Source organism: Hypomesus nipponensis, chromosome 10, assembly GCF_054491055.1.
Source record: "Hypomesus nipponensis isolate SF chromosome 10, ASM5449105v1, whole genome shotgun sequence".
NCBI lineage: Eukaryota > Metazoa > Chordata > Actinopteri > Osmeriformes > Osmeridae > Hypomesus > Hypomesus nipponensis.
The window spans coordinates 12,158,821-12,170,000 of NC_140370.1; the positions used below are offsets into that span (position 1 = coordinate 12,158,821).

At 48.5% G+C, this 11,180-nt stretch overlaps 1 protein-coding gene across 1 annotated transcript in view; it reads left to right on the forward strand.

Moving 5' to 3' along the window:
- The window catches only part of carmil3 (capping protein regulator and myosin 1 linker 3), a 28,642-nt gene that overhangs the window by 3,490 nt on the left and 13,972 nt on the right, over window positions 1-11,180 (forward strand). Inside the window, exons 3-12 of the mRNA XM_084707609.1 lie at window positions 4,837-4,887; window positions 5,105-5,164; window positions 5,370-5,491; window positions 6,538-6,632; window positions 6,814-6,884; window positions 7,182-7,255; window positions 9,507-9,582; window positions 9,746-9,834; window positions 10,094-10,188; window positions 10,662-10,748. Coding sequence (XP_084563735.1) covers window positions 4,837-4,887; window positions 5,105-5,164; window positions 5,370-5,491; window positions 6,538-6,632; window positions 6,814-6,884; window positions 7,182-7,255; window positions 9,507-9,582; window positions 9,746-9,834; window positions 10,094-10,188; window positions 10,662-10,748 — 820 coding nt within the window. The remainder of the gene's footprint in view (window positions 1-4,836; window positions 4,888-5,104; window positions 5,165-5,369; window positions 5,492-6,537; window positions 6,633-6,813; window positions 6,885-7,181; window positions 7,256-9,506; window positions 9,583-9,745; window positions 9,835-10,093; window positions 10,189-10,661; window positions 10,749-11,180) is intronic.

Here is an 11,180-nt window from a genome sequence, read left to right on the forward strand (position 1 = left end):
ACACTTGCATACCGGCACACTCATAGAAATGTGTGACTTTAATTGCACTCACACATGCGTGCACACGCACGCACAGACACACACACACACACACAAACCCAGTGCCACCCTCACATTTCAGACAGACACATGGAATCCTCAGCGTGACATCTTAACATTGCCTGAGGCAACCAAAACACTAACATGCACCCAGATGCACAAGAACCAGTACACACACTTACGCCAGACTTGCATGTGCAGACACAAAGAACAAACATTCTGCTCAGACACACACAAACACATACATATATACATTTATCAGCCCTCATTTGGAGACTACAGTAATAACAACTCCAAAACAAAGCCTCTTCAAAGAAAGAGAGAGGAGAGAGAGAGAGACAGGGGGTGGGGCAGGGTGGAGAGAGTTGGGGGGGCGGTGTGGCTCAAGGGAGTAGAGGGTGATGAGAGCAACTGCAGTGGAGGAGACGCAGGGGCAACAGGAAATCTGATGTGTTTAGATGCTCCCCCGAATGCTGCCTTTTCTTCTCCGTCAATTATTTATCAGGATCCCGCCGTTCCATTTCATCCTCCATTGGTTCTTTCTCTTCCTCTCCCCTCTCCGATAACGGTCCTATTACTGGCCGCTACTGCTCCGATGGAACGCTCCGAAATACAAACTGATGTCGGATGTCTGTCCTTCTGGCTGCAGAGGTTCTCCCCGGGACTCTCTTATGGGATTAGAAAGGTCTCTCACCCACCCGTCCATGGTAGAGGGATCTGTTGTTGGTCTACAGTGTTGTCTGTTGCCTGGTCTCTGTAGTTTAAGGGGCTGAAGATTGGTGCGTGCTTGTAACACCAGCTTGTGTGGTTCAACACCGTCTGGAGACACACATGTTGAATAGGAATGCTCCTTCCATGTTGCTCGGTTTGAAGCCGCTGCTCATTAGTGCACTCGTGGCCTGCAGCTCACATGGGTGTTGAAGTTGTGTTTGTGTCTGGGAGCTGCTGTGGGGGTGTGGGCTGCACAGACAGACCCGAGGCTGGGCACCGTCAATTTAATGGCGGATGCCACGGTAGTTGACCACAGCGTCTTTACTAGGTTGTCGAGGGAACCGTATGCGTGAGTTGATCTCATCCAGCCAGCCAGTCAGCCAGCCAGCCCGCTGCCTGTGGGAGAGGGTATGTGGTATGACTGCTGACCTTCTCAGTACTCCCACAGGGGAGACACAGGCACAGTCTGACTGAGAGCTCTCTAGTCTGGAGGGGTTTCTGACTCGAGTTTGCCTTCCTTCTCCATCATTCTCTCTTTCACCCCTCTTGTTCTGCCTCTCTGTCTTTTGGCCTCTCTCTCTGTCTCATCTTTGCTCTTTCTCTCCCCTCTACCTCAAATTTGTTTTTGTCTAAATCTTTCCTTCTTCTCTTTTACTCTCTGTCTCTGTCTCTGTCTCTGTCTCTGTCTCTGTCTCTGTCTCTGTCTCTGTCTCTGTCTCTGTCTCTGTCTCCTTCCTTCCTTCCTTCCTTCCTTCCTTCCTTCCTTCCTTCCTTCCTTCCTTCCTTCCTTCCTTCCTTCTTTCCTTCCTTCCTTCCTTCCTTCCTTCCTTCCTTCCTTCCTTCCATAACCCCCTCTCCCTCTCTGTTCTCAAAGTGTCCTTAAAAGTTCCACAGGCTTGGATGCCGTCTCTTTGATTAAGAGAAGAGCTGCCTTTTATGAGAGAATCTGGAGCAAGATGTGTCTTTAAAGGTCTGCATCTTCCCTTCCATTTACTTTCTATCTCTCTCACCCCCCTTTATCTTTTTCTCTAACACACACATTCATACAGGCTTACACACAGACACCCTGCATACAGTCACCATAACATCACACACACACACACACACACACACACACACGGTTTTCTCTTTCTGTCTTTACTCTTAGTATTTTCCGAATCTCTGTCGGACCTGGGGCAACTGTATGCTTTCAAAGTCACACACTTGCGTGCACACACTCTAACATTAAACACAGATGCACCACACACTGTCTGCCAGCGAAGGGGTTGTGTCATGTTAATGCCAGCTTTACCTGGGTGACAGTAGTGGACTGGCCCTGTGCGCCCTGGGATTATGTGTGCGTGTGCATACTTTTTGAGTCTGTTGATACATACAAGAGTGTGTGTGTCTTTCTCCGCCTGTTCCTAAAAGTGCCTTCAGGCTGAACCACAAATAGTATCCACCAGGTCTGGCAGCAACACACACGCTCACACACACACTCACTCACTCAGGCAGGAAGTGTGCCCTGGCTTGATGTCCCCGGAGCTGCTGTGGTTTCTGGCCCAGAGACACACTTTGAATCACTGGTTCTCATTTGAAGTGCAAGACCCGGAGCCTCGACGGCTTACGATTAATATAAACCCCGGACCCCCTCCTTCCTCCCTGCGGTACCCGCCCCACCCTCCTGTCTCCATACAGCCTCCCCACCCCCCGGTCCACCACCCCACCCTCCTTGCCCACGCTCCCTACAGACTGGCAGACACTCTGGCTCTTTGAACTCCAAGGAGCTGACACTGTGCCATGTCTGCGAGGGCACCTCTGCATCCCTTTGCATGCACACACACACACACACACACACACACACACACCCATCGCCACCGGCCTTTTAGATCTCCTCCCAGGTTCTATCACTCGCTCTGAGATTCTCTGTGGAAGTCTTGGACTGGCAGCAGTCCTCCATCTCCTCTCCCACATCCCCCCCCTGGCTGATGGATCCTCCTCTGTCCCAAATCGTCTTTCTGGCCTGTCAGGGCTCTGACTGGTCATCGCAGACACTGCTGAGCCTCCAGACTGTCTGTGTGATGAGATAAGTCAAGTAGGGAGAGACTGGTGGTCTTTGAGCTGTCCTATGGTCTAGTTGAACAGTTGGCTCTTTGGAGGTTAACCTATTTTGACCCCTTCAATTGAAATATGACGGTCCAATCTTTATCCTTTTAAGGTTGAAACAGACACCACTGATATGGTGGGATTCTGTATTCTGCGGGGGGCGATAAGGCAGTTTACTGACTTTCTCCTCTTCAAAGTGTCTTTTGATAGTCTTTGCAAATTTTGTGAAATTCTTTGTCATGTGTTGCTTTTGTCCTTTTCAGGCTAATACCCCACATTTTACTCTGGACTTGACTGACATATAGTTCCACACAAACACTTGCTCAAAAGACAAATTGTATTGATTGTCTGGGATAATGTCTCACTAAGAGGAGCAATGTTGGTGTGTAGTCATCGTTTGTCAACACTCCCACACCCCTCTATAAAGGCTGCATTATTTATGTGTTTGTTTACACACACATCTTTTGGGTCTGATAACAATGCCTTTGATGGGGATTTCATCTCTCTCATGTTTTCTCTCTATCTCTACCTCCCTCTCTCTCTCTTCCTCACTCACTCTCCATCTCTTTTTCTCTCCCTGACCCTTTCAGCCATCACATACTTCTGTCATGTCTCCCCTCCCCCGCTTCCCTCTGATCCTGTTTACGTAACAGAGTTTTGAAACTTGTCAGGGAATTTCTGAAGTGCCTAATAATCTCTGTAATAGGGTCTGGTTTCTCAGAAGACCCTTTGTGATGCTAGAGTCCGAGGTGGAGAAGGAGGGAGGGCTGTTGGGGGGCCGGTCTGCCCGCCTCCCAGTCTCCCTCCTCTGCTGGACTTGTGAATTTTCTGGTTCTCTCCCTGGGAGCCCATGCCTGTATAGATTGAGCCTGGTTCGTCTAGTTAGGCTGACAAGGCGTGGATCGCCAGCTGAATCTGAAGACTTTATTACTGGTAAATCTGTTGTCTCGATCTCTCTTTCCCTCTCCTTTGCTGTCTCCCTCCCTCCCTCTCTCCCTTCCTTCCTCCTTCTTTCTTTTTTATCTCTGTCTCCCTCTCTCTCTCCTCCGCACTGTGGGGTGCCATTACTGATTCAACGCAGAGAAGCCTTGAGGAATTGAAAGCGACAGAGCAGAAAAGAATAGAAAACTGCGAGGGAACAAGAAAAGGAGGGAGGTCGAGGAGGGGGGTGAAGTTGGGGACAGGCAGACAGGCCACAATGGCACACAGGGAGGTGGGGGAGGTGAGATAGAGGGATTAAGGAGAAGATGGCTTGATGAAATAAAAAACAGATTTCCATGGAGATGGGAAAAGAAATGGAGGGATGGTAGTGGGTGAGAAAGGAGAAATGTGAGTATGGACTGGAATGAGTATTCAAGAGTTAGAGAGGAAAGGGGAAGTGAACACTTGGAACAGAGAGAGAGTGATGGAAGGTGGGAGATGCAGTGTGTAAAATGGGTGTGGGCAGAGTATGCTAATGAGGAATTCTGAATTATAAATGAGTCTAATTACTTCTGCACATTTTCGTTCTATATCCTTTTGCTGTATTTATCTGTCTCTCTCTCTTGTTTTACATCTTTCTCCTTCTTTCTCCCTCTTGCTAATTCCACTTAAATTAATCATATTCCTTTGCTTTGGACCCCTTTTCTTATCGGCTATTTTACTAGTCTTATGCTGTCTCCTTGTAAATCCCTTTGACTTTTTATCTCTCTGTTAGTTCATGTTATGATACATCGGCATCATTATCTATTGAAAATGGCCGTCACGTCGTAAAACACTGTACTACAAACACCATTTTTCAAAACGATGATAGTCTAATAAATAGCCTGTATCCCCCCAGGCTGGCCTGCTATCATTAGCCAGTTAATGGCAGTGGTGCTTCCAGTGAGTCATGAGAAGGTTGGGATGAACAGATGCAACGATTAGCCCTGTGTAATAATGTTTGTAGTTCGCCATGTTCTGCTCATTTGCCCTTTTGCATTTCCTCTTCTCTGACAGTGAAATACAACTCTTCTCTTTCAGGTCTTGGCAATATGGAGGCTCTATCTCTTTGCTGTCAAGGTTCCCACCAAGGTATGTCACTCAACAAATGGCTCCTGGGCATGTTGTCATTGGCATCTTGGGGATGAAGATAATAGTGAGGGTGATGAGGAGGATTTTGATGATGTGTGACGAAGGAAAAGAGGAATAAGATAATGAATCGTAACCTACCAAAGAGATTCTCCTAATCATGATCATTTCATCTTTTTCAAACAAGAAAAAGTCAAATGTATTCATCTTAATTGATCAGGTGGAGATGACGTTCAACTTCCTGGAGATTCGAGCTATGAACACCTATCCAGAGCATCAGGTCAGATTCCCAGGCCTGGTCATTCTTCCACATCTTGGCTTGTTGGATGGTTGATAGAATCACACATTTCCTGTTGTATACAAGTCAACTTGATTGTTGTTTGTGGCTTATCACACGTAACATAGTCCTTATACTGAGCAAGATGGGCGAAGAAGTGGAGTCGTTTGTTTCTTCCAACTTTTTCTGTCATCTCAACTCATTGCAGGTAGTCATAGACACGGACAAGTCGACGTACTCCCTGAGACTGCAGACTCAAGACCACCTGGATCACATGATCAACCACGTGAACTTTGCCCTCTCCAGAGTATTTAACAACTCGGTGTATGCGTAAGTCCTATATATACACTCAAACATGATGTCCCTTTATCACCCTACCAAGGCTATACTCCTACTGTAGAGGAACTTTCTACTTCCAATATGCAGAATACGCATACATATTGTATGCCTACTGTATTTATATTGGGTGGTGGTGTGCATTTTCTGTTGGAGAAGGATGTTCCCCTCTGTTTCATGCTGGCGGTTGACAAACAAGTTTCCTCTGAAGGACTAATGAAGTGTTTCTAATCGAATCTGCTCCAGTCAATAGACAGTACCCGACACCCCTGCAGTGTCACATACTCCATTTGAAAACCTCCTTATTGAGGCTGTACACGGATGTAACATCATCAGGATTGACCTAGCTGAGCGCAGAGACAGAGAGAGAGAGAGAAACAGACAGACAGACCGACAGACAGACAGAAAGACAGAGAGAGACACAGAGAGAAAGAGAGAGAGAGAGAGACGGAGAGAGACACAGAGAGAGAGAGACACAGAGAGAGAGAGACACAGAGAGAGAGAGAGAGAGAGAGAGAGAGAGAGAGAGAGAGAGAGAGAGAGAGAGAGAGAGAGAGACAGAGACAGAGACAGAGAGACAGACAGAGAGACAGAGAGAGAGACAGAGAGAAAGAGAGAGAGAGAGAGAGACACAGAGAGAGACACAGAGAGAGACACAGAGAGAGACACAGAGAGAGACAGAGAGAGAGACAGAGAGACAGAGAGAGAGACAGAGAGAGAGAGACAGGCAGAGAGAGAGAGAGAGAGAGAGAAAGAGAGAGAGAGAGAGAAAGAGAGAGCAGGGAGTGTTACCGTTGCTGCAGCATTGCTCTGTGCCAGTGGGGTGCCGTATATTGTCTGAGCTGGGTTAGATGGTAGAGATGCACTGAGGATTAGGGTCAGGGCTGTGGAGGGATGCAGGTGTGGTTGATCCAATAAAAAGCAGGAAGAATGTGCGTCATGCCGTGAGAATGGAGTCTTGTTCTATTGTGTAAAGCACTTATAGTGTAGTGTAAAGCATACTGATGTTGGCTGTGTGTGTCTGTGTGTGTGTGTCTCAGTCCTGCAATCTGTCGAGCTGAAGGGGACCTCGCTGATGGAGTCCACAAGTTTTCACCCAGTTCTGAATCCTCTGTGGAGACCCAGAAAACATGTGGTGAGCCCCTTCAACCCCCCTCGTCTGTTCATTCATGTACTCCATGTACTCCAGTCACAACAAATGTATGCCAACGTTCATCTTTAAGTGGGTCGCGATGATTCTTTTTAACATGTTTTTTTTAAGCTCTTCACTTTCATCTTACCTCAATATTTACCGATGAGTTACTCTCCTCTCCCAGGTGGATTTTCAGAGACCTATGCGGCTCTGTGTGACTACAATGGTATTGGCTGTAAGGAGGAAGTACAGTGGGTAAGGCTATCTGAATCCTTCAGTTCAGACAGTACCTGGACCGCCATCATCAGCTCATCCGGTCTTGATGATCCCCTTGTACATTAGCCAGCCAGTAAAGTGCTGGAATATTAGTGGGGTCCTCCTTCTGTGTCTATTTTCAGTGCACTGGATTGGCACATTAGTCACTTTTTGCTCTCTCTCTCTCTCTCTCTCTCTCTCTCTCTCTCTCTCTCTCTCTCTCTCTCTCTCTCTCTCTCTCTCTCTCTCTCTCTCTCTCTCTCTCTCTCTCTCTCTCTCTCTCTCTCCCTCTTGCAGGATGTGGACACAATCTACCACTCTCAGGACAACAGAGAGTTTAACCTGTTGGACTTCAGTCATTTAGATAGCCGGTAAAATACAACATCACCTCAACCTCACCTGACACACCAAGTAAAAGACGTCCTGTTGGCGAACCATCCCTTTTGCCTACATGTTCCTCTTCCTCTGACCGTCTTGGTTCTGAAGACAGAAATATCACACCATTGGCTGGCTCTCTTCAGTGCTATGACGTCAGCCCCCCAGTTTGGAGTCGTACGCAGCCTCCCCTCTACATGTCATGTCCCTGGTCTCTCCTCTCTCCCCAGGCCCTCGTCATCCCCTGGTTCCTCCAGTAGCTGTTAGCGCAGCATCAGTCTCTCTCCTGTCCTTCCACTTTAGCCCCAGTCCTTCTTGGTTGGCCGTTCTCCAGTTACAGGGGAGGACACGGCACTGCGTTATCTGCCACCTGACGTCCTCTTCCTCTGCATGCAATGTTTCCTGGGCGAAAGCAGACACCTCCTCTAGCTGCTGTCTGTCTTCTGTCAGCTTCTACAGAAATAGCATGGTTAATTCTCTGGCCACAGTGCGCCGCGCGTTTGTGTGTGTGCCTGTTTGTGTGTGTTCCTGTTTGTGTGTGTGCCTGTTTGTGTGTGTGCCTGTTTGTGTGTGTGCCTGTTTGTGTGTGTGCCTGTTTGTGTGTGTGCCTGTTTGTGTGTGTTCCTGTTCGTGTGTGTGTGTGTGTGTGTGTGCCTGTTTGTGTGTGTGCCTGTTTGTGTGTGTTCCTGTTCGTGTGTGTGCCTGTTCGTGTGTGTTTGTGGACAGCTTGAAGACAGTCATGGCTTAGTGCTCTCAGACCCAGTGGGTTGGTGTCGGTTGAAGCCTGCTCCACATGGACCAGCCGTGCATCTCTGTCTCACTGTCTGTGGCAGGCGAATGCACTGATGTCTGACATTTCTTGGATTCGGGGACAGCGTTTTGAAATCCTTGCGGATCACACACATATATTTGAAACTGCTTTCTATTTGTTCCTTCTGTGTAGGTAGCTTGCGTTGCTCATTAGTTGTGTGGCGTGTCAAACTCAAACACACAAAGGCGCGCGCACACACACACAGCCATTGGTCAAAAGTGAAGTCCCCTCCATGCCATGTGAAAACAAAGTCTTCAGCCCTTATTCAGTAGTATCTCATGCTCTCCCTCCCTCTCTCTCTCCCTCTGCTCACTGTGTAGCTCTCTGCTCCCTCTCTCTCTCCCTCTGCTCACTGTGTAGCTCTCTCTCTCTCCCCTCTGCTCACTGTGTAGCTCTCTCTCTCTCTCCCTCTGCTCACTGTGTAGCTCTCTGCTCCCTCTCTCTCTCCCTCTGCTCACTGTGTAGCTCTCTCTCTCTCTCGCCCTCCGCTCACTGTGTAGCTCTCTCTCTCTCGCCCTCCGCTCACTGTGTAGCTCTCTCTCTCTCGCCCTCCGCTCACTGTGTAGCTCTCTCTCTCTCTCTCCCTCTGCTCACTGTGTAGCTCTCTCTCTCTCGCCCTCCGCTCACTGTGTAGCTCTCTCTCTCGCCCTCCGCTCACTGTGTAGCTCTCTCTCTCTCTCGCCCTCCGCTCACTGTGTAGCTCTCTCTCTCTCTCCCTCTGCTCACTGTGTAGCTCTCTCTCTCGCCCTCCGCTCACTGTGTAGCTCTCTCTCTCGCCCTCCGCTCACTGTGTAGCTCTCTCTCTCTCGCCCTCCGCTCACTGTGTAGCTCTCTCTCTCTCTCTCCCTCTGCTCACTGTGTAGCTCTCTCTCTCGTCCTCCGCTCACTGTGTAGCTCTCTCTCTCGCCCTCCGCTCACTGTGTAGCTCTCTCTCTCTCTCTCCCTCTGCTCACTGTGTAGCTCTCTCTCTCTCGCCCTCCGCTTACTGTGTAGCTCTCTCTCTCTCGCCCTCCGCTCACTGTGTAGCCGTGGTCCCCTCCTGCCCTCCCTCTGGACAGAGCATGTGAAGGTCTGGCAGAGGGCTGGACCAGTGCAGCAGTGTTGGGCCAGAGGCCAGGATCACACAGGGCTCAGGGCCATCTCACACTGAATGATCCACTGACCTGGCCTCCATCTGTCCAGCCCTCCCTCTTCTCTTCTCTCTCTCCATCTTCTGCTCTCCTCATCCTTCACGACTCTCGGGTTCACTCAAACAACAAGGAGAATGGAATCGGGCTTCTTTTGAAATCATGGTTGCCATGGATAAAATAGATTTTTTTTCATAAAATACTGTGTGAATATTGCTTTTTGTACACTGTAATGGCCTGATGGTCTTCAAGGTAATTGTGTGTGTGTGTGTTTGTGTGTGTATGTACGGGTGTCTGTTTTCCTTTCAGAGACCTTGCAGTGATTGTAGCTTCCATGGCTTACAACACTTGGTTCACCAAGCTCTACTGCAAAGACATGCGCTTGGTAAACGTCAATTTATTTTACTGTTCACGTGTGCTGTAAAATACAGATGTAGCAACAGATTTGAACATGTGCCTCCCTCTCTCTCTCTCTCTCTCTCTCTCTCTCTCTCTCTCTCTCTCTCTCTCTCTCTCTCTCTCTCTATGTCTGTCTGTCTGTCTGTCAGGGTTCCGAGGTTGTTGAGCAGGTTCTCCACACGGTCAGCAAGTCCACCAGTCTGGAGGAAGTCACTCTGGAGAACGCCGGCCTCAAATCGTGCGTCTCCTCCTGTCATTCCCCTGTTTGATCCCTCACCTTTTTGCTTTTCATCTCCTCACTTTTATCTGTCGTCTCTAACCTCTCTCATCTGTCCATCATGCTTATATTACTGAGATTTCTTTTGGGTTCTTTTCATCTGATATGCTTTCACTATGCCCTCTCCATTTTCTCTCAACTTAGTCTGTTTTAAACTACATAAGTAGGTTCCAACCTCAGTCATTGAAAATCTTTGACTTTTTTACTTGACTTCCCTCAGCGATTTCCCACAGAAAATGGCAGCCGCTTTGTCAGAAAACCCTGCTTCAGTGATCCACTCCCTCAATCTGGCACACAATACCCTAGACAACCAAGGTAAGACACCATTCAAATACTTTCTCTGTTCTGTTTTTCTCTCTGTTTTCTCTGTTCAAACTCTCACTGTCTGCGTTTGTCAGATGGGTTTGAACGTAAGTCAGGGTTTTGTCTCTGTCTTGTTTACTTGGCGGCAGATGCTCTTTGTTTTTGGCACGTGTGTTTGTGTGTATGAGTGTCTGTTTGTCTGTGTGTTTCTATGTGAGTGTCTGTGGCAGTGTTAAAGGGTCAGGGGATGGCATTCGTGCCAAGACGACTCATTAGCGCGTCACGTTCTGTCATTCTGACACCTGTCACTCTTACTCATGTCAACGAGCATCTGTGCGTGTTTGCCTGTAGATACGACAGCATGCACTGGGTCATGTTGGTCTGTGCCCACAGCCGACATTGCGTGTGCATGAGTCTCGGTGCATATTGTGTGTTTTGGTGTGTAGCGTAGTGTAACTCGTTTGTGTGTGTGTGTTTCTCCTCAGGCGTGTCCAACCTGATCCAGCAGGTGTGTCGCTTGAGCAAAGGCCTGCGTTTGCTCAACCTCTCCAAGACATGTCTCTCCTCCAAGGGTATGTGTTCCTTCCTCAGCATGCTGTCCCCTGGGCCACAGCACCCCCTGGTGGGCTCCTTGATGAGACCACTCTGTAAACCCCACAGGAGGAACTCACAGCCCGACTTGGTACCTTGCTTGAATAGTCCTCCTGTACTACTAATCCAGATCAAATCCTTCATTATCTCTGCCTGAGGTGTACATGGTCCAAATGTAAGCACTCATGCTTGTGTGGGTATACCCATGTCTGGCTTGCCTACGCTACATACTTATTAAGAGCAGCTCCCTGCTGGTTAATTCGCTCTTTAATCTATTACTAGAGAGACATGAACCCTGCTATGTAGTGGTTGGTCTCGAGCAGTTTGCTAGGGCACAGGGCTAACTGCTCTCCAGTGACCTCATTGTTCACAGCTTGTGACCCTTGGCAGCTTCCTGACTGCTTGCTGCTATA